At 49.3% G+C, this 22,437-nt stretch overlaps 2 protein-coding genes across 2 annotated transcripts in view; one reads left to right on the forward strand and one right to left on the reverse strand.

Annotated features, from left to right (window-relative positions):
* The window catches only part of Rpn9 (regulatory particle non-ATPase 9), a 56,417-nt gene extending 50,714 nt beyond the window's left edge, over positions 1-5,703 (reverse strand). The window contains exons 1-2 of the mRNA XM_077638137.1: positions 5,495-5,703; positions 1,238-1,316 (exon numbers count right to left, since the gene is read on the reverse strand). Of these exons, the coding sequence (XP_077494263.1) occupies positions 1,238-1,316; positions 5,495-5,595 (180 nt within the window). The 5' untranslated portion in view covers positions 5,596-5,703. The remainder of the gene's footprint in view (positions 1-1,237; positions 1,317-5,494) is intronic.
* A 365-nt stretch (positions 5,704-6,068) lies between these two features.
* Positions 6,069-20,772, forward strand: LOC144104903 (mitochondrial inner membrane protease subunit 2). Its single transcript, XM_077638138.1, has 2 exons — positions 6,069-6,420; positions 20,322-20,772. The coding sequence occupies exons 1-2, from the start codon at positions 6,200-6,202 to the stop codon at positions 20,608-20,610; spliced, it is 510 nt and encodes a 169-aa protein (XP_077494264.1). The 5' UTR covers positions 6,069-6,199; the 3' UTR covers positions 20,611-20,772.
* The last annotated feature ends 1,665 nt before the right edge of the window (positions 20,773-22,437 follow it).

Raw genomic sequence — 22,437 nt, forward strand, 5'->3', positions numbered from 1 at the left:
GCATTGATTACAGCTTCTTTCACTTCCTGACGTGGCCTTTGAGCAAAGGCAGAAGCAGCAACCAGAGACACCAGAGATGAGTGCATCATAAGCAGAGGTTGGACTTTTTTGGTTTTCACTTTTTGAAAATTCGGCGAACTTTTTTAAATGCTTACTTCATAACAAAATTTTTTTTTTTGCGCGTATTATTCTCGGCGTATGAATTACTCACTTTCTTCAGTGATTCAATGCTGCAATCCTGTGTGGTCTCGAGTGTGTTATTTTGATGTTTTTACAGCATGAACAGCTTGTTTGCCAGTAATTAATTTGCAAATCATTGTACTTGAAGCACAGCTAATAGAAGGAATCGGTATCGTCATTAAAAAGTTAACACAAATTAAATAAGACAATCGGCAGACAAAAACGCAAGTGTAAGCTTATGTTCTAAAACTAGGTTGACATGTTGTGTAGTTGTACTGGGCTGAGCGTGAGGATGGAGCATCACGTGGTCTGCGTGTTGATGGCAGCGATGGAAATGCCGCTCAATCGCCACATTATCCAGAACATGATACTTTATTAGTTACGCCCATGCATGGCTTCATGTGAAAGCCCTACAAGCAGTTGCTAAACCTACTTAACAGCTCATAGCGGGTGACAGTAGCGAAGAAACAGCACAAATGGGGTGGTGGTGGTAGAATACCTCCAATGAGACAACTGCACAGCTTATCCTACAATACCACTATCCCATTACACCACTGGGTTTCATACTTAGTTAATTTCCATGACTGAGTGTAACTCATACAGAATGGCCAGCAAGCTATGCCTTGCATGTCAAGAATGCTGACCTTTTTCAGTTAAAACCGAATTCTGAAAAATTAATTTGGCATACTTGTATCTTTTTTTTTTGTTTTAAATGACGAAGTCCAACTCTTGAACCATAAGGCAGGCCTTCCAGTGTATTCACCCCCTAATGCAAACTGCCTCTGGAACATGAAACAAGTGAACAATGCCCCTCGTGAGCTCAGACACAAGCAAACAGCAGACACAGGAGGCCCAACAGTAGGTGCCAACAATGCACCAAATCGAGCATGCAGTACAAGTGCGGTGGCACCCATCCTGCTCTAGAGCTCTGTGCCAGAGTTTCTTTGGCCAAAACCATTACTTTCAATCAAAGACAATTCGGAGAGCAAGACTACGGAGGGCTCAAAAGTCACTCAGGCTCAGTATGACTCACTAATACAACGGCAGAAGTTCTCACCTGGTATAGGGCTCCCCCCTGCTGCATCTGCGGGTGCCGCACAAAGGCTAGCATCTTCACAGTCAGCTGATGCCACAGCCTGCAAAAAGGCGTCAGACTGAATCGACTCCCAGTGGGACAACCAATCAACACGGCACCAGCACAGCGCCAAAAGTCACCGAACACTATGTCAGTAGTGTAATGTACAGTCTAACGCAATTTGAAAGTGATCACACAAGGCTTAACCTACTCTGTTTAAACTGCTCTTACAAAGTTTTTATTCGCAAGAACGGTGCAATGAATATATGAGCTTAGCTAGCCAAAGGATTCCTCTATCCTGCACAGAACGCAGGTGGTAAGCTTTAAAACTGCGCTAGAGTGCACCACCACGATTTCAAGTTCAAGATCGTCTTTATTTACATCAGGACAATGTAGATAGGCCCAGACAGAAAAGTGAAAAAAATTCACTTGAAGGAGTCCGGGCCCCCTTCTACAAGGCAAAATACAACGAAGACAACAGAGCGTGGTTAACAATGACAAGGTAGAAAAAAAAAATTAAGAGGCACTGCAAGGATATATTGTTAAAAGACAAAGAAAAGAACATATACGCCCAAAACATGAACACTAAAGCTTTTGTACGGTTTTTATAAGACAAACTGATTGATAAAATTACCATCACACATAATTGGAAAAAAGATGCTTGCGTATGTTAGCACATTTATCAACAGGACTGAAAGTCGCCGCTCCAAACTGACAAGAATGTCACATGGGCTACTTTTTTCCACAGATATGCCTCTACTCAGCAGCTTATTTAATACATGTGGAACTGCAAAGCGTAACATAGAACGTCTGTATTCTGTACGACAGAAGGGAACGCACCAGAATGACTGATTTCGAAATGCATATGTTGGAATAGTGGCTTCCAGGCAGGATAGTTCTAGGAACGTATTCTGGTGGTAGCGTATACACTTTTTATATCTCAGTGCTAAATGATATCCATATAGGTCATGAGCTGGTGTAATGTGAAAGTGCGTGAAAAATTCTTCAGTGTGCGCACGGTAATCCACATTTGCTATGTGCCAGACTGCTTTCTTTTGGAGCAAGAATATTTTATTTATGTTGGCCTGCGTTGTCTTGCCCCATACTAAGAAGCAGTAACTAAAATGAGGGAGGAACATTGTGTTGTAAATGAGTATTTTTATAGACGTCGGAAGAAAATACCGAAATTTTGCTAGCATTCCTACACATTTCGCGAGGTGACATAGAACTATACTAACGTGAGCGTCCCAGACCATGCTCTTGCTGAAAAATACTCCAAGTGTTTTGGTCGTATCTACAATTTCTATAATAGAATTCCCAATGGTAACCTGAGGCTCTGCCATGATCGCCCTATTTCTCGCTTGAAAAACAACTGCTTTTGTTTTTTTCGCGTAACCTGGTTTTGAGCAATGTATGCGTTTCATCCATTTGCCTTGCATTCGTATGCGATGCAAACAAGGCAGCTTCACAAGTGTGTTCCATTTCTCTCGGCTGTGTGCTAAATCTATGCACTGCGCCTCTTGGAGCATAGTCACAGTGTGCTCACCAGAAGTGACCGTGCTTGTACAAAGAAGCTACACGGCTTCTTATACCTTCAGAATTGAAAAGCAATTTGTCTGAGTATTGGCATAATTTTTTGTTTCTCTAACCTTGCTATCATGCTCCACATCATGGCCATGCATCAGCAACAAGTCGAGGATGCCAACAATGGTCCCCTAAATATGGTAAACCTTTAGCAACCACCCATAAGAAATAGACGAGACTCTTGTCAGAGTAATAATGACAGACTTGTAAGTGAACTTATAGTTGATTCAAACATACTTAGGTTTTAATTCCTGTTGCTAGCATTTATTTCTTCTGCCTTCCTATAACCTATATACAACTGTGCATCACTAATCACCGGTCATTAACTTAATTCAGCAATGTTAACACTGAATCAAAACACTACAATGGCTGCATGCTTTCCTAGTTGATGAGGGCCTCAGTCGACAAGATATGCAGTGTATATTAACAGGCTTAACATCCCAAAGCACGACACATGGACTATGAGAAATGCTGTAGCAGAGGAACCCGGATTGCTTTAAACCATCTGGTGTTCCTTAATGTGCACTGACATTGCACAGCACACAGCCACCTTTTGCACTTCACCTCCACTGAAACGCGGCTGCTGTGGCCGTATTTGAACTTGGGTTGTGCAGCTCAGTAGTCGAGTGCTGTAACCACTCAGCCACTGCAGCGGGCAGCATATGATGCCTTTTAGAAATAAAGCTGCGGAAAAAAAAACGGTACATCTTGTATTGGAGAGGGCCTATCTGCAATACTTTTGCCACTTCTCATGTCTGTTTCACTTTACGAAACTCGTGACCTTTTTAGTGTACTACCTGCAGGCGCTTACCTACCTGCTGCACACGGGTTTCAATTTCCTGTACCCTAACAAGCCATGTAATCCGAGCTTTCAGCTGACCAAAGCAAAAGTGCACCTTTAGTTGTCAGGTAAACAAAGTAAATTGAACTGAACCACTTCTGCTGATTCAATACCTTTAGGAACTTCAATGCAGTCTTGTTAAACTCTTTTGTTGACATGCAACATGCTCTATTTGCTAGCTGATGTAAAATGGTTGCCTGAAACAGTAACTGCTCCCAACTCTTCATCTTGCTAACTGCCTCGTATAATGGCTATATACGGCTCTGTGCTATTCAAGTTATGCTCGCTTTGAAGAGCATAACTTTGAGCAGGCACTAACGTGAATCATCTTTCACATCCAGATGGCTATTAAGCATCTACTGTGAGGTCTGCGGAATGTCCAAATACACAGACCAGTGCTCAACGTCACTTAGAATTCGATGAGTGGACTGTCCATTGTGGCACACTCAAAATGCAATGAATTCTTACAGTGTTTGTGACAACATTCCAACCCTAAGTGGTCCACCCCAGGAGTGCCATCAAACTTACATCGTCATGTGCACCCCAACAATTCGGCAGGGATACTTAAAAGACTGCTAACGTGTGAGAATGCGAAAGCATTGTTGTCCCTGGGTGCACTGACACCCACCCACACCAACATGCATGTATGACGCCACCTGGAACGCTGTACAACAAACGGTTGCACCATAATTTTGATACAAATGTTGGGAAAACTAGTGCCGCATGGAGGCTGACCAGTGGCGGCTATACATATAGACTAATGACATGCATAGGATTGTCTGAAGTGGTGGTGCTCGGCTTGCTGTGTGCGATGTCACCCTATTTTTCTTGCCATCCCTGGGATTTTCCGTACGCAGTACATGCACACACACACACACGCGCGCGCGCGCCGCCGGCTTTTCTTGTAATTATACTAGTAATGCTTTCACATTAAAACAAGTACAGACCAAGGTCATGCCAGTCTGACGGCGTATCACAAGTAGAACTGCGATCACGTAACGCGTCGAAGCACCGGCCAGAAGGCCACTTCCCTGCACCAAACTACCAGTGGAAGTGGGAATAATAATAATAATAATTGGTTTTGGGGAAAAGGAAATGGCGTAGTATCTGTCACATATATCGGCGGACACCTGAACCGCGCCGTAAGGCAAGGGATAAGAGAGGGAGAGAAAGAAGAAAGGAGGAAACGGGTGCCGTAGTGGAGAGCTCGGGAATAATTTCGACCACCTGGGGATCTTTAACGTGCACTGACAACGTTGTCACGGGCGCCTTAGCGTTTTGCCTCCATAAAAACGCAGCCGCAGCGGTCGGGTTCGAACCCGGGAACTCCGGATCAGTAGCCGAGCGCCCTAACCACTGAGCCACCGCGGCGGGTAGGGAATACTAGGCGTTTTGAAAAATGAAATTAATATTGGTTCTCGGGGAAAGAACCTGAACCGCGCCGTAAGCGAACCCAGTTTTCATAGTCGCTTCGAACGGGTGCAGCTTGCTGAAACCCCAAAGGGCACTGTCGCCAAAATTGCGACGGCGCTGTTCACGGCCTGTTTGCGTAATCTTTGCTGCGGCATGATTTGCAAGAATGACAACGCTAATAGCACCGTTCTTTTTCCAGACGTAGCTTGCTCGCACGGAAACGTCACATAAAGCCTGAAAACGACGCAAATCCACGAGCACTCGTGGTACCACACGTCCTAGGCACCGGCGCCCCGGCAGGCGTTGACGCCAATTGAGCCTCGGGTGAAGTTCCAGGACCCCCAGCACATCCGACAGCCCAAGAGCTCGGCCCAGCCAGACCGTAAGCGCACAGCACGTACCGCTTGTTGTAGAGCTCTTCGAACTCGGCCCATTGCTGCGACAGCTCGGGCGGGCTCTGCTCCTGCTGCTTCTTCAGATAGGCTCCCACATCTTTGGCCATGGTCGCCGATCACAACACAACAACTGCACTCAAACACCTACACACGCCGGCTTCCAGCGGCACGTTCTACAAGTCACGCTCACTCGATGAAAATAATGAACGCGTGACTGATGCTTTCGGCGATCGCGCTTAGGTATTATAAAAGAAGACTTCACAAAAATAAACAGGTAGTTTTTTGCAAAAAAAAATCAGATTGTCAAAAATAATTTATTAAAAAATCGAACATTTGAGTTAAATTAGGGTGCAAGAGCAAAGTATACCAAAATTTAGAAGCGTCGGACGCCTTTTTTTTGTGCTTTCGATTTTTTGATGCTTTCTAATCGCTGCATTGATGCCGTCTGTCAGCTGTTGCAGCTCTTTGGAGGTAAAATGTGCCTATAAGTGTTCTGTAACTGTTCTGCACATTACATGTTTTTCACACTCACTACTCGTGAGGGCCAGTGGAGCCGGTGCAATGCAATCACCATCGGCAGCACCATCGAACAACATGGCGGCTTCCAGCCGCGGCTTTAGCGGTCGCAGTTTGGGACGTTGTTTCGCGAACGTCGCCGCCGCGGCGGAGGCTCGAGAATGAAGAGGTAGCTTCCCGTGCCGAGCAGCAGTGATGTGGCAGCAGCGGACGTTCATCGTGCTGCGGCGTGCAGCCTTCGGCCTGCCTGTGGCGGTGGCATTCGTCGACTGCGTGGCCTATGTGGCCAAGGTGGAGGGTGTCTCGATGCAGCCCGAACTGAACCCGGAGCCCGAGGCGTTCTCGGACTACGTGCTTCTCAATCGCTGGGCGTCGCGAAGCTACGAGCTGCAGCGTGGTGACGTCGTCGCCATCAAGTGAGCTACGATTTCTTGCGGTGCTCTCCGCCCTCCAGGACGGGCGTCATCGTCATCATCATTTTCTGCGCGCCTGGAATTTTCTTGTCACCTATTCTCTCTTAGGCCAGAGCCGAGAGGAAGGCTGGTCTAAAGACACTGTCGGCTGACGGGGTCCTGGTAGCCTTTACAGTTATCCCTATTCCGCAGTGGGACGGCAGTGTCGCTTAATGCGACAGTCGGCTCTTTCCATTGGGTTCTCTTCATTTGGTAGCGACATTACGGTCTGTCTTGCCTGGCCTGTCTTGCAAATTACATTGCAAGTGACAACAGTCTTCAAGAGGCACCCACAGGACAGTGCACCATGCGGGTACCTCTTGAAGCCGAATGGGAGGAAGGAACCTCCGAATTTCGCGTAAGTTCGCATCCCACCGGCCGCTTGTCGTTGTCTTTTCTTCTACGTTAGATACGTTAGATTTCTGCATAAAGTAATTATACCATTAATTTCCAACTGATGAACAACACAGTTGGGAAAAAAGATTACCATATATATATATATATATATATATATATATATATATATATATATATATATATATATATATATATATATATATATATATATATATATATATATAAGCAGACAAGTTAAAGGAAATGAGAGGCCCGTATGACAAATTTATGAAGGGAGCCAACAGTCACCGAAACCAAGGTGCATAGGGGAACGTTAATTTTTTTAATGTGTTATGCTTATCAGTGGGATAATATTACTTGGATTTATAAATCGTTTAAAGAAAATTACTTATAAAGCAGCAGAAAAAACAACCATGCCGCCGGTGGGATCCGAACCCACGACCTCCGAATATCGCGTCCGGTGCTCTTACCAACTGAGCTACGGCGACGGCTGTCCAATCTGCTGCTTTCGTGGGTATTTATGTTTACTGCGTGTAAGCGAACCTTGAGAGCGTTCACCAGCGCCACCCTCAACCATAGCGGTGGACGTAGCACGTCCTGTTATACCGCGAGTGTGACGTAGAACGTCATCTAACGGCAGAGGGCGGAAACTGTGCGAGAGCCCTCTTATGCTACCTATGGCAACAAGACTGCCAGAACCGAGACCCCCGTTAAGCTATTAGCAGACAAGGTAAAGGAAATGAGGGGCTCGTTTGACAAACATTTTAAGGAAGCCAACAGTCACGGAAACCAAGGGGCATAGGGGAATGTTTTTAATCTTTTTTTATTTGTAGTGCCAATCAATCGGTTTAAAGAAAATTACTTATAAAGCAGCAGAAAAAACAACCATGCCGCCGGTGGGATCCGAACCCACGACCTCCGAATATCGCGTCCGGTGCTCTTACCAACTGAGCTACGGCGACGGCTGTCCAATCTGCTGCTTTCGTGGGTATTTATGTTTACTGCGTGTAAGCGAACCTTGAGAGCGTTCACCAGCGCCACCCTCAACCATAGCGGTGGACGTAGCACGTCCTGTTATACCGCGAGTGTGACGTAGAACGTCATCTAACGGCAGAGGGCGGAAACTGTGCGAGAGCCCTCTTATGCTACCTATGGCAACAAGACTGCCAGAACCGAGACCCCTGTTAAGCTATTAGCAGACAAGGTAAAGGAAATGAGGGGCTCGTTTGACAAACATATTAAGGAAGCCAACAGTCACGGAAACCAAGGGGCATAGGGGAATGTTTTTAATCTTTTTTATTTGTAGTGCCAGTCAATCGGTTTAAAGAAAATTACTTATAACAGGACGTGCTACGTCCACCGCTATGGTTGAGGGTGGCGCTGGTGAACACTCTCAAGGTTCGCTTACACGCAGTAAACATAAATACCCACGAAAGCAGCAGATTGGACAGCCGTCGCCGTAGCTCAGTTGGTAAGAGCACCGGACGCGATATTCGGAGGTCGTGGGTTCGGATCCCACCGGCGGCATGGTTGTTTTTTCTGCTGCTTTATAATTTTCTTTAAACCGATTGATTGGCACTACAAATAAAAAAAATTAAAAACATTCCCCTATGCCTCTTGGTTTCCGTGACTGTTGGCTTCCTTAATATGTTTGTCAAACGAGCTCCTCATTTCCTTTACCTTGTCTGCTAATAGCTTAACGGGGGTCTCGGTTCTGGCAGTCTTGTTGCCATAGGTAGCATAAGAGGGCTCTCGCACAGTTTCCGCCCTCTGCCGTTAGATGACGTTCTACGTCACACTCGCGGTATAACAGGACGTGCTACGTCCACCGCTATGGTTGAGGTTGGCGCTGGTGAACACTCTCAAGGTTCGCTTACACGCAGTAAACATAAATACCCACGAAAGCAGCAGATTGGACAGCCGTCGCCGTAGCTCAGTTGGTAAGAGCACCGGACGCGATATTCGGAGGTCGTGGTTTCGGATCCCACCGGCGGCATGGTTGTTTTTTCTGCTGCTTTATAAGTAATTTTCTTTAAACCGATTGATTGGCACAACAAATAAAAAAAGATTAAAAACATTCCCCTATGCCCCTTGGTTTCCGTGACTGTTGGCTTCCTTAATATATATATATATATATATATATATATATATATATATATATATATATATATATATATATATATATATATATATATATATATTGTAAAGACGCAAATCAGACGCACAAGAAATGTGGACAGGCAAAATCTTCGTCGACATAGTGTAGCTCCAAGCCAAGAGTTCGAGAGCGTCAGCTTCGTCTTCTTCGCAAACTGAACTGCGTAAGCTTCGTCTTCTTCAGCTTTCTCTCCTTCGGCGGCACTGGCCGCTGGAGCAGCAAACCCCAATTGTATTGCTTACAATACCCCCGGGGTGAAAAGGCGCCTTCCTGGGGGCCTAAGGGCACGAGATGATAGCGGGGTCATAGTAGAGTTTCAGGCGGTCGAAGTGGACGATTTCGCGGCGTCGATGATCAGGCGAAGGCGTGAGGGGCTCGACGAGGTAGTTAACTGGAGATGTCTGCTGAACTACGCGATAGGGGCCGTGGTATTTGCTTAGCAGTTTTGTCGACAGGCCCGGGCTGGAGGATGGAACCAAAAGCCAAACTAAGGAGTCGGGAAGGTAAGCCGGCGGCAGACAGGTAGAAGTGGCGCGGGCACTTTCTGACGGCACTGATCGTGGCCAGTAAAGGAACGGGCGAGTTAACGGCATTCTTCGGCATGCGCAGCGGCTTGAGAGACGGTTGTAAATTTGGAGGAATCTGGGCGGTAAGTGAGTATGGTGTCCATAATTGAAGATGGCTCCCGGCCGTAGAGAAGAAAATACGGGGAAAAACCAGTAGTTGCTTGCATTGCAGAATTGTAAGCATAGGTAACGAATGGTAGAATGGGGTCCCAGTTGGTGTGATCGGATGAAATGTACTTGGCTGTCATGTCGCCGAGGGTCCCCTTAAGCGTTCGGTCATGCCGTTCGTCTGGGGATGGTAAGATGAAGTTGTACGGTGGACAATGTGACACTCCCGAAGAAGGGCCTCCAGGACGCCGGACGAGAAGACGCGACCTCGGTCGCTGAGCAATTCCTGAGGCACACCGTGGCGAAGATTGATGTTTTGAAGTATGAAACCGGCGATGTCGGAGGCCGTTGCAGCTGGTAGCGGGGAAGTTTCCGCATAGCACGTGAGATAATCTATGGCGACAATGATCCAATGGTGCCCAGCAGAAGTGTTAGGAAGAGGGCCATAAAGGCCGATTCCAACACGGTCGAAAGGGCAGGCCGGACAAGGTAAAGGTTGCAGAGAAGCCGGTGAGTGCTCTGTTGGATCCTTGCGCCGCTGACATTCGACGGACAGAATGGTACATGCCTCGCCAATAATACCGAAGACGTAGGCTGGTAAAAGTTTTCAGCAGACCGACATGAGCGCATTGCGGGTCGTCATGATAACTGACACAAATAGCGGAGCGGAGATGCCGGGGAATTACGAGCGGCCATTTGCGACTATCTGGTAGGTAGTTGCGACGGTACAGCAGCTGGTCACGCACGACAAAGTGACGGGCTTGACAACGGAGTGCTCTAGAAGGGGGGCTGGCAGAGCGGTTGGCTAAGATATCGAGAATAGAAGCTATCCAAGCATCCTTGCGTTGCTCAGAAGCCATATCAATGGTATTGAAAGAAGGCGTGAGGCTGGAAATAGAGGGTTGGTCGAGTTCAGAGGACACAGGGGAGCGTGAGAGGGCGTCAGCATCGGAGTGTTTGCATCCGGAGCGGTAAATGACCTGAATGTCATAGTCTTGTAATCGGAGAGCCCAACGAGCGAGGCGGCCGAAAGGATCCTTGAGTGACAACAGCCAGCAAAGGGCATGGTGATCTGTGATGACAGCGGATGGGCGCCCATATAAGTAAGAAGTAAGGGCGAAATTTTGTGATCGCCCAAATAATTGCCAAACATTCTTTTTCCGTGACGAAATAATTAGTCTCCGCTTTTGTGAGTGCACGGCTTGCATAAGCAACGACGTACTCATTGAAGCCAGGTTTCCGCTGAGCAAGAACGGCACCCAGACCGATGCCGCTGGCATCCGTGTGGAGTTCTGTAGGGGCGGAAGGGTTGAAATGGTGCAAGATCGGAGGGGAGGTGAGAAGATGGCGCAGCATGGCAAAAGCTTCGTCGCATGCAGTGGACCAGGCCGGTAAGTCGTGGCCGCCGGCGAGAAGTTGTGTCAGTGGGGCGATAATTACAGCAAAATTCTTGACGAACCGACGAAAGTACAAGCAAAGTCCAATAAAGCTTCTAAGTTCTTTCAGGGAGGTGGGCTTCGGGAAATCAGCAACTGCTCGTAGCTTGGCAGGGTCCGGGAGGACACCATCCTTGGACACGACGTGGTTTAAGATAGCTGTCGGGCGCCAGAGTGACACTTCTTCAATTTAAGCTGCAGGCCAACGTCACTGAGATACTGAAGGACACTCTCAAGACGAAGAAGATGAGACGGAAAATCCGGGGAGAATACGACAACATCGTCCAAGTAGCAGAGGCATGTTTGCCATTTCAGCCCGTGTAGGATGTTGTCCATCATGCGCTCGAAAGTTGCAGGCGCGTTGCAGAAACCGAACGGCATCACATTAAATTCATACAGCCCATCAGGTGTGATGAAAGCTGTTTTCGGGCGATCAGCTTCGGCCATCGGCACCTGCCAGTATCCAGAGCGCAGATCTAACGAAGAAAAGTATTCTGCCCCCTGCAGGCAGTCAAGCGCGTCATCTATACGAGGCGGGGGGTAGACGTCTTTCCGAGCAATTTTGTTTAGCCGGCGGTAGTCAACGCAGAATCTAATGGAACCGTACTTTTTCTTGACGAGTACAACGGGAGAAGACCACGGGCTGTGAGAGGGTTGGATCACTCCACGGTGTAGCATGTCGCTCACCTGATCATCAATTATGCGGTGCTCAGCGGAGGAGACGCGGTAAGGGCGCTGGCGCAAAGGTCGATGTGTTCCAGTGTCGATATGGTGGCGAACCGCTATTGCACGACCCAAGGTGTCTTGATGAGAATCGAAGGAAGCGCTGAAGCATGGCGACAAGCTGGGCGCGTTGGAGAGGTGGCAGAGCAGCATCGACGGAATCGGCAAGACGGTCGGATGAGGTCTGATCGGTTGTGACAATGGGAGGAGTGAGGGCATTGATGTTATACGCGGGAGGGTCATCCGGAACAGGTGAAGCATCGTCGAGATCGGTGACGTCAACCGTGCCAAGCGATTCTCCCCGAAATAAAGTGGTCGGGATAGGCAACGGGTTCGCAACTTACAGGGCGCTACAACCACGAGAAATTGTGAGCACAGCATGCGAGAGCATGACAGATTTGCGGTACGCACAAAGGGGTGAGGGCGAAAAAAGGACAGTAGCGTCAGAGAGTGCAGCACAAGTAAGGGGCACAAGAACAGAAGAGAAAGCCGGCATGTTGGTGTCGTCAGTGGCGAGAATATGCGCTGCAGTAGCAGGGGAGGCGTCCACAAGAGTATCACACAGCGGCGACAAATCAATTTGAGCACGTGCACAGTCGATGATTGCGTGATGCGCAGACAGAAAGTCCCAACCGAGGATGATGTCATGAGAGGAGCGGGCAAGAACGAAGAACACGATGGTGTAGGAGAGGCCTTGGATGATGAGGTGAGCGGTGCACGCTGCGAGAGGTCGAATGGGGTCAGCGCTGGCGGTTCGAAGGGAAATTTCAGAAAGCGGTGTCGTCACTTTTTTTAGTTTGCGGCACAAGTTGCGGTTAATGATGGACACGGCAGCACCAGTGTCAATGAGCACATGAACAGGGACACCTTCAACCAGCACTTCAAGAATGTTCACAGGAGCGGCAATAGGGCTTGAGACGGTCGGTGACGGCGCAGTTCTTGCCTCCGGAACTGCGGCGCCTAGTTTTCCGCTTGGAGGGGTGGCGACCAGCGGCGCATAGGAGACCGAACGGCGGCGAGGAGACGGCGACCGGGGGGTTCGGTGGTAGGAGTCGGAGCGATAGGTAGAGGGATGCTGGGGCAGATGAGAAGAGTCAGGTGCAGAGGGCACGGGAACGTCGTACGTCGGCGCTCGCCCGTAGTCGTGAGGACGGGATCCGTAGGTGCGGCACCGACGGGCCACATGACCAGCGAGGCCACAAGTATAGCAAATCGGGCGGTTATCTTGCGTGCGCCACGGATTCAGAGGGCATGGAGCGGTGCGAGGCAAAGGCCGGTGAGGGTGAGGCATTGTAGGAGCGAGCGGCGGGTCAGGAAAGACGGTGCAAGGTGGCGCATAGGCAGGAACAACCGGCTGAGGTTGTGGCCGGACGACAGCTTCAGCATAGGTCAGCGGTGCAGTGACTACAGGAGGTGGATTAGCGGGCGGCAGGACCTCTGCAACCTGCTCCTGGATGATACGCTGAATGGAAGGTAACAGCGTTGCTGGCGTTGGAGCGGGTGGGCAGGTAACCAGCAATAGCTGGCGGGCAACCAACGGGCCACATGACCAGCGAGGCTGCAAGTATTGCAAATCGGGCGGTTATCTTGCGTGCACCACGGATTCAGAGGGCGTGGAGCGGTGCGAGGCAAAGGCCGGTGAGGGTAAGGCATTGTAGGATCGAGCGGCTGGTCAGGAAAGACGGTGCAAGGTGGCGCATAGGCAGGAACAACCGGCTGAGGTCATGGCCGGACGACAGCTTCAGCATAGGTCAGCAGTGCAGTGACTACAGAAGGTGGATTAGTGGGCGGCAGGACCTCTGCAACCTGCTCCTGGATGACACGCTGAATGGAAGGCGACAGCGTTGGCGTTGGAGCGGGTGGTCAGGTAACCAGCGATAGCTGGCGGGCAACCTCCTCCCGCACAAACTGCTGGATCTGCTGAACAAGGGTCGACTAATCGTGAGCAGGGCCGCCGACAGCTAAGCTCGAAAGGGTGTCGTCAGGGCAAATGGTATGGCGGGTGACAAGACGCTGTTTCCGGAGCTCGTCATAGCTCTGACACAGAAACGACGTCGGAGATGGTTTGAGGATTTTTGGACACTAACATCTGAAATGTGTCGTCCTCAATCCCTTTAAGAATGTGTTTGATTTTGTCCGCGTCGCTCATGGATGGATTCAGACGCTTGCATAAATCAACGACATCCTCGATATAGCTTGTGAAATTCTCGCCGCTCTGCTGGGCCCGACTGAGCAACCATTGTTCGGCACAAAGTTTTCGGACAGCGGGGCGGCCGAAGACATCAGTAAGGCTGGTTTTGAGGGCCGCCCAGGTAGAAAATTCAACAGGATAGATAAGCGGGCGAGTTGGTGATACATAATGCAAAAAAAAAACAGCGCGAACAAACGGGGACTAGACGAAGAATACACAGGAACAAGCGCTGTACTCTCAACTAAAGTTTAATCACAGGAAGCACACTTATAAAAGGAAACAGAAAACGAAAAAAACACAAAATCAGAACGCATGTGTTACTATGTGATGTCCAGATATGCAACCTCACAGTCACGCAGGAGCAGGGATGGTTGGCTGACCGTAATCTTGGTTTCTTTGTCATGTTATACGCCTCGATAATTTCCCTGGTCAACTGGTCGGGGTGTTTGTACAAAATGTCAGTAAAATGCAAGGACGGAAAACATGATTGACACTCTCGGCAATGATCAACTAGATTAGTGGAGCGATTAGATTCTAATGAATTGAGAAAAATTGGCTTCGTGGTTGCGAAACCACAAGTTGGCGACGTCGCTCAGATAAAAGACGACGTTTGTCAGCTTGACGCTGTCGTCCCATTTATTATAGGCGCTTACATGTTCATAGGAGGCGAGCCAGTCTTCGACGTCGGTGTCGTCTGTGCCGCTGAAGATCGCAGGGTCGCGCTGACGCACGAGACCGGAACAGACGACATCGGCGGGAACAGTGGAGCCAGGCTGGGGCTTGGTGTCAGTGATCATGGTAGAGGCTGGTAAGGGGTGTAGATCTTCAGGTCCGTAGATCCGTAAGGCCTGTAGCTCCAGGGTGGGAACAGGCAGCACCTCCACCAAATGTAAAGACGCAAATCAGACGCACTAGAAATGTGCACAGGCAAAATCTTTGTTGACACAGCGTAGCTTCAAGCCAAGAATTTGAAAGTGTCAGCTTCGTCTTCTTCGCAAATTGAACTGCGTAAGCTTCGTCTTCTTCAGCTTTCTCTCCTTCGGCGGCACTGGCCGCTGGAGCAGCAAACCCCAATTGTATGTCTTACAATATATATATACACGCATATTGATCAACACCACAAATTCTTCATGTGTAACGAGCCCCTCATTTGCCTTCCCTTGTCTCCTTCTATACACACACGCACACACATTGCGTGTGTGTGTGTGCGTGTGTGTAGAAGCAGACAAGGGAAGGGAAATAAGGGGCATATATATCCGAAATGAAAAGACGTTAGTTTCCAGGGTATGTAGCTTGCATGAAGAGGGCATGGCAAAAAGCACTTTATTACTAATGTTTCGGCCGGGGTCCAGCCTTTGTCAGAGTGAACACTCGTTGGTAGGAGGCCAACCAACAACAAGATCGTTCACTCCGACAAAGGCCGGACACCGGCCGAAACTTTAGTAATTAAGTGCTTTTCGCCAGTGCCCTCACCTCCTACCAACAACAAAATTGTTCACTCCGACGAAAGCTGAACCCCGGCCGAAACGTTAGTAGTTAAGTGCTTTTCGCCAAGCCCTCTTCTTACAAGCTATATATATATTGCTACGGACGCTGGGAGGACGACGCTGAGGTGCGCGCTTGTGTGCTGAGAGTCTACTCCAAGTCATCGGTTCCTTGCGTAGCAGATTACCTCTGCTCTTTCTACTGCTACTTCTAGCCGCCACGTATCATTTGGTGGAGGTTGCTAAATTCGATCCCCGACCTCAAGCTGGCTCTCCGTCGTGGCCGCCGTCTCGCCAACATGTCTACCGAGTCCGAGCCATCTCCCTCTCCGTCAACACCGCCAGCGGTCATTGTCGCCCACCACCGCGAACCGGGCTCGTTCTGCGGCACAGACGACGTTGATGTGGACGACTGGCTGGCCCTTTACGAACGCGTCAGCACGCACAACAGGTGGGATCCAACGCTGATGCTCGCTAATGTGATATTTTACCTGACCGGCACCGCGAGAGTGTGGTTCGAAACCCACGAAGATGACTCGACCTCATGGGACATATGTAAGCAGAAGCTCCGTGCGTTCATTTCCTACTCCGCGCTCCTCCGGTGATGTGCGCAGCTTTCTCGGCCTATGTTCCTATTTCCGCCGGTTCATCCAGAACTTTGCGGAAATAGCTCGACCTCTTACCACGCTCCTCAAGAAGGACATCCCGTTCTCTTGGGGACCGCCCCAAGCTGACGCCTTCAGAGCCCTTATCAGTGCCCTCACTGCTCCACCTGTGTTGGCGCACTTTGATCCTTCAGCCCCTACGGAACTTCGGACCGATGCGAGCGGCCATGGCATTGGTGCCCTACTTGCTCAGCGGCAACGCAACAAGCTTCGCGTTATTGCATACGCCAGCCGTCTCCTTTCTGTGTGAGAGCGCAACTATATTGTATCACCGAGCGGGAATGCCTCGCTCTGGTTTGGGCTATTGCAAAATTCCGCCCTTACTTGTTTGGGCACCCTTTATCTGTTATCACGGATCACCACGCCTTATGCTGGCTTTCTTCGCTCAAAGACCCTACTGGCCGGCTGGGGCGCTGGGCTCTTCGCCTTCAAGAGTACACATTTTGTGTCGTCCACAAGTCCGGCCGCTTGCACCAGGACGCGGATTGCTTGTCCCGTTACCCTGTCGATCCGCCTTCCTCCAACGAATGCGAGGCTGACGCCTGCGTCTTATCCATCTCGGCCTTCCGCAACATTGCGCAAGAACAGCGCTTTGATTCGTTGCTACGTTCCCTCATCGACCGCCTCACTGCCAACCGCTGTGATGCGTCCCTCGCCCCGTTTGTGCTCCATGAGAACGTCCTCTACCGGCGCAATATGCGGCCTGACGGCGCTGACCTCTTGCTCGTGGTCCCTCAACACCTGCGCAGCAGCGTCCTTGAACAGCTTCATGACGTTCCCACGGCCGGTCATCTTGGAGTCTCCCGCACCTACGACAGCGTGCGCCGCCGCTTCTTTTGGCCCGGTCTATACCGTTCTGTCCGCCGTTATGTGGCCGCTTGCGAACTGTGCCAACGGCGGAAGACACCCTCGGTTCTCCCTCCCGGGCACCTTCAGCCGATTCCCATCCCCGTAGACCCGTTTTCCCGTGTCGGCCTCGACTTGCTCGGCCCTTTTCCGGTGTCTGCTATGGGAAACAAATGAATCGCGGTCGCGACGGACTACTCCACGCGCTACGCTATTACTCGAGCGATCCCAACCAGCTGCGCAACTGATGTCGCTGACTTTCTCCTGCGCGACGTCATACTCCACCACGGTGCTCCCCGTCACCTGCTCACCGATCGCGGTCGCTGCTTTCTTTCCAAAGTGGTCGCCGAACTCCTCCGCTCCTGCTCCGTCCGTCATCAATTCGCCACGTCCTACCATCCGCAGACGAACGGCCTCACTGAGCGTCTGAACCGTACCCTCACCTACATGATTTCCATGTAATAAAACTTAAAAGGAGGACGCCGACCAAAAGTAAAAAAAAAGAACAAACAACAAAATGACGTTTCGGCTCCTGTGCGGGAGCCTTGTTCACAATGAGAAGGATTAGAAAGGGCATCAGGATTAAATACGTTTGAAAAGAGGGCGCAGGGAGCGTGCGTATACAGGAGTTAGATTTCCAGTGTTACGATTGAGGGAGCGATTAGTCGTTTGAATGAATAATGATTCGAGGTGAAGGCGACGGTACAGATTCTTTTTAGTTGCCAGCACGTGTGCCCTACCCCAGTCAATATCGTGGCCAGTTGATACGGAGTGTTTGGCGATAGCATTAGAGTTCACTTTTTTGTTTTTAACGTCATTACAATGTTCTTTTAGGCGTCTATTAAAATCACCAGTCTCGCCGATGTAAACGCTGTCACAATCAGAGCAGGGGACGCTGTAAACAACGCCAGGGTACTTTTCTTTGGGGAGAACGTCTTTGACGTTAACCAGCGCATGCCGAAGTTTCCTTGTGGGGACATGGGCAACGTGAACTTGGAATGTGCGCAGAATAAGCGCCAAGGCTTCGCTTATTCCAGGTGTGTAGGGAACAGCGGCACGTTTCAGAGGGGACAACACGGGAGTTTCACGTGTCGGGCAAGATAACTGCTTTTCAGCGGATGCCACAAAAGCAGCTGGGTACTCGTTTCGCGCGAGTTCTTGCCGTACAGTACCAAAGTCGACTGCCCGTCGTCCCCGACCAGACGAGTTTTCGTCCAACTCTCGACTTCATGATTTCCATGTATGTCTCCGACCATCACCGCGACTGGGATATTAGCCTCCCATTTGTTACATTCGCCTACAATTCTACGCGTCACGATACAGCCGGTTTCTCCCCTTTTTACCTTCTCTTTGGCCGCGATCCTTTGCTGCCCTTCGACAGTGTACTGCCCGCCACCGCCTCCACGAGTCCTTACGCTCGGTACGCCATCGCTCGCGCCGACGCTGCCCGTCTTGTCGCCCGCCAGCGGCTGTCGGCCTCCCAAGTCAATCAGAAACGACGTCATGACTGTCGCCGTCGTGAAGTCACCTACTCTCCTGGCTCCCTTGTGTTACTCTGGATCCCTTCCCGCCGTGTGGGCCTTTGTGAAAAACTGCTCCCCCGATATACAGGCCCTTATCGGGTCGTACGTCCGGTGACCGCGGTGACGTACGAGATCACCCCGCTACATCCGCCATCTCCGGCCGCTGCACCCCGCACCGACATCGTCCATGTGTCCCGCCTCAAACCTTACAACTCGCCATCTAGCTGGCCTGTGTAGTGCGCACCGGGACGGTGCTTTTGCCGCGAGGGGGAGTCATGCTACGGACGCTGGGAGGACGACGAAGTGGTTGGTAACGAAGACGACGCTGAGGTGCGCGCTTGTGTGCTGAGAGTCTACTCCAAGCCATCGGTTCCTTGCGTAGCAGATTACCTCTGCTCTTTCTACTGCTGCTTCTAGCCGCCACGTATCAATATATATATATATATATATATATATATATATATATATATATATATATATATATATATATATATATATATATATATCGTGTTGGAAGTTAGCGCTCATTGTCATTTTCAGTTGCTGTAGTTCTGGAATGCTTTTTGCTTCCCGATGGAAAATTTGCACTTCCAAGTAGCTCCAACTAAAATCTCTTCGTCTAGCTGGAAATGTACTACTGGGCACAAAAGTTTCCGAGACACGAGTTCTGGGAAGAACATTTATTGTATCTCCACCTCGCTACCCAGTCGCCTGATATTCTGAAGAGAGGAAGGAGCATTTAAGCCTTTTATGCCTTTGTACAATATCAGGCGACTGGTTTGCAAGGTGGAGATACAATAAACGTTTTTCCTAGAGCTCGCATCCTGGAAACTTTTCTTCCCAGTAGTGCCTGGAAAAATGGTTGCCCAGCTGCAATTAGAGTTTCCGTTTTGATGTGGGTGTTACGATGGTGTTTTAAAAGTACACTGAGGCCTAATGAGTTAGACTGTGTCGACATTATTATCATATTATAACGACAAAGATGTTGCCCTCATTTTAAATGGAGGTTTCATAACTTAGAAGACGTCAAGAAAGGAATACATATGTTGCAATCACCGGTCAATTTCGGAAGTACATCGCGGTGCGTCTGCAATGTATTTTTTTTATTTTGCGTGGATCCCATAGGCTAGGCTACACAACCAATCACTTCATAGCAGTGATCACGAAGTCTTTTGCGATGTAGACGTCGCGACTTCAAATCGAGTGGCGGGTATAGTTTTGAGTACTAATCAGTTCTAAATGCATCTTTCGCTGCCAGAGAAAAATTAACAAATCCATAGAGAGTTAAAATTAGGAATTTAATGTGATTTATGGTAATTGTGGGGTTTAAAGGGATCATGAAATGATCGTCACTGAGGTTAAGGAAACTGCATGAGGGATCTACATTCCATCACTCCTCACAGCACTGCAAAAATTTGTAAGCTAGGTTCATTAACACTGAAGATATTGACGATTAAAAATGATGCTGCTCCGCGCACCCTTAGGACTACAGCCATCAAATTTCTGCTTGCATGTTTTCTTCTTTCAAATGATGCGTTAGACGTTAGAATACAAGGAGCACCACGTAGCATTCGCCTACGACCGTTAAATAATTTATAAATGAATTTTTTCTTGCTGCTGTTTTGGTTTCATCAACCACAGCTCTGTGACGTGTAGTTCATACTTAGGTCACGTGAGACATGCGATAACAGCAGTCGTCGACTGCTGATAAGTTGTTTGTTGTTATTCCAGCTCCACATGTCATGCTTTGTTCGTGCTGAGAGAAAAAGTTGGATCAAGTTGTTATATGTCCATTTTTGAAACCGCAGGTCCCCACGCGATCCCAGCCAGCGGCTCATCAAGCGCGTAGTGGCCCTGGAAGGGGACACGGTGCGCACACTGGGCTACCGCGAGCGTCTTGTGACGGTGCCTCGGGGCCACTGCTGGCTCGAGGGCGACAACCATGCCCAGTCGTTCGACAGCAACCGCTTCGGTCCCGTGGCGCTGGGGCTGCTCGTAGCCAGGGCCTCGCACCGCGTATGGCCACCACGCCGCTGGGGGCGCCTCGAGCCGAGACCCACCGAGCCGCACAGGCTGCTCGATCCGCGCGGCTGCTGACTGCAAAGCCCAAAACCAAAGCCCACATCGAGAAGACACAACGTGCCATAGTGTGTTAGGCCGCATCATCTGGGCAGCTGTGAACCTTGTGACAAACCGACGCTTCCGTAGAGAACCACGCCACACATGTGTTCGCAATTAAAAATCGCTGTATTCCACTCAGTCTTGTGCACCCGCACTCGTGCTGGGTCTGGTTTTCGGGTGCTGTGGTGCTTGCCTTTACAGTGCCTCAGCTTTACTATCAACTGCAAAGTTTCCGAACGAGCAGCCAGGCGTGTTAATAGTTTCAAGGTTTAAAAAATTAAACTTACAAACTAAAGTGCGGTAAATTTGCCCCAGACAGGCGCATAAACAATATCTCTATGTGCGGCTGCAGCGTTGAGCCTAGCCCCAGCTACCTGTTAATGTGTAAGCATTGTACAGCTATGCTTGCAGGGCCGGAGCAAAAGTGGTGCCAAATTTCAAAACACCGGAAGTGGGCACAGCTAAAGCGTGGCGCCAAATTTGAAAAACTGGAAGTGTGGACGTAGTGAAGCGTGGCACCAAAGTTGAAAACGAAGCACGGTGCCAAGTTTGAAAACTCAAAAGAGGGGCTAGGAGGCATCAATGCTTACGCATTAATTACTCGAATGCGGGTGCCGCAGTGATCTCAATTTTTTTTTCCTACACTCGAAAAAAAAAACGTTATCAAACAGTTATTGGGATTGGGATGTCCTCTAGCTGGAGCCCCCAGTCCAGGACTCCATTGACGCACCGCCGAACCGGCCACTGCTGATTCTGCAGGTACGGGCTTTTGACAGATTGGTTGCACCGTAGGATTAGGGCACTCCAAGGCAGATTGGTTAAGTCATGGGTCTTTCACTCCACTAAGGACAGTGGGAAGGGGATTGTGTAGGATGAATGATATGTTGAATGCGAAGGCTGTGGAATGAATTAGTGTTCGTGCTGTCTACTTGTGACGGCATCCACATGGTGGGGGGTCTCATTTTTTATCTGTGTTATTGTGTGGTTTTATCCCGGGCATGCTTTCCGACGTGCAGTAGGGTGAGACGCCACCGGACTACTCCATGCATGATTGTAATGGTTCATCAATGCGCACAATTACTACTCGGAGGCTTCACAGCGACAATGCTGAAACCAGGGGAGTGTGGCTAAAAGTGTCTTCGCACTAAAAACGCTGATGTAGGCAGGGAGCAATCCCAACCACACCCTTAGTACTTAGATTTGTTTGGAAGCGAAAACTTCCCTACACTGGATAAAGCCAGTTTTGCCATGTGTTGCCGGTTGATCTTCAAGTGAGCCAGTGGTCAAGTATGGCTATATAGGCCTTACCGTATATGGTCCATTTCTACCTCTTAATTTCGACTAGGATGTCATTAACCCACGTTTGTTCCCTCACCCACTCTGCCTGCTTCCGGTCTCTTAACGTTACACCTATAATTTTTCTTTCGATGGCTCTCTGTGTTGTCCTTAACTTAAGCAGAACCGTTTTTGTTAGCCTCCATGTTTCAGCCCCGTATGTGAGTACTGGCAAGATACAGCTGTTGTACACTTTTCTCTTGAGGTATATTGGTAACCAGCCATTCATGATCTGAGAGAACCTGCCGTATGCGCTCCGCCTCATTCTTATCCTTATAGTTATTTCCCTCTTGTGATCTGATCAGCTGTCACTACCTGCCCTAAGTAAACATATTCTTTACCACTTCCAGCACCTCGCTTCCAATTGTGAGCTGCTGTTCCCTTGCTAGGCTGTTGAACATCACTTTGGTTTTCTGCATGTTAATTTTTAGACCCACCGTATTGCTCTTCCTGTCTAAATCGTTGATC

Source organism: Amblyomma americanum, chromosome 9, assembly GCF_052857255.1.
Source record: "Amblyomma americanum isolate KBUSLIRL-KWMA chromosome 9, ASM5285725v1, whole genome shotgun sequence".
Lineage (NCBI taxonomy): Eukaryota > Metazoa > Arthropoda > Arachnida > Ixodida > Ixodidae > Amblyomma > Amblyomma americanum.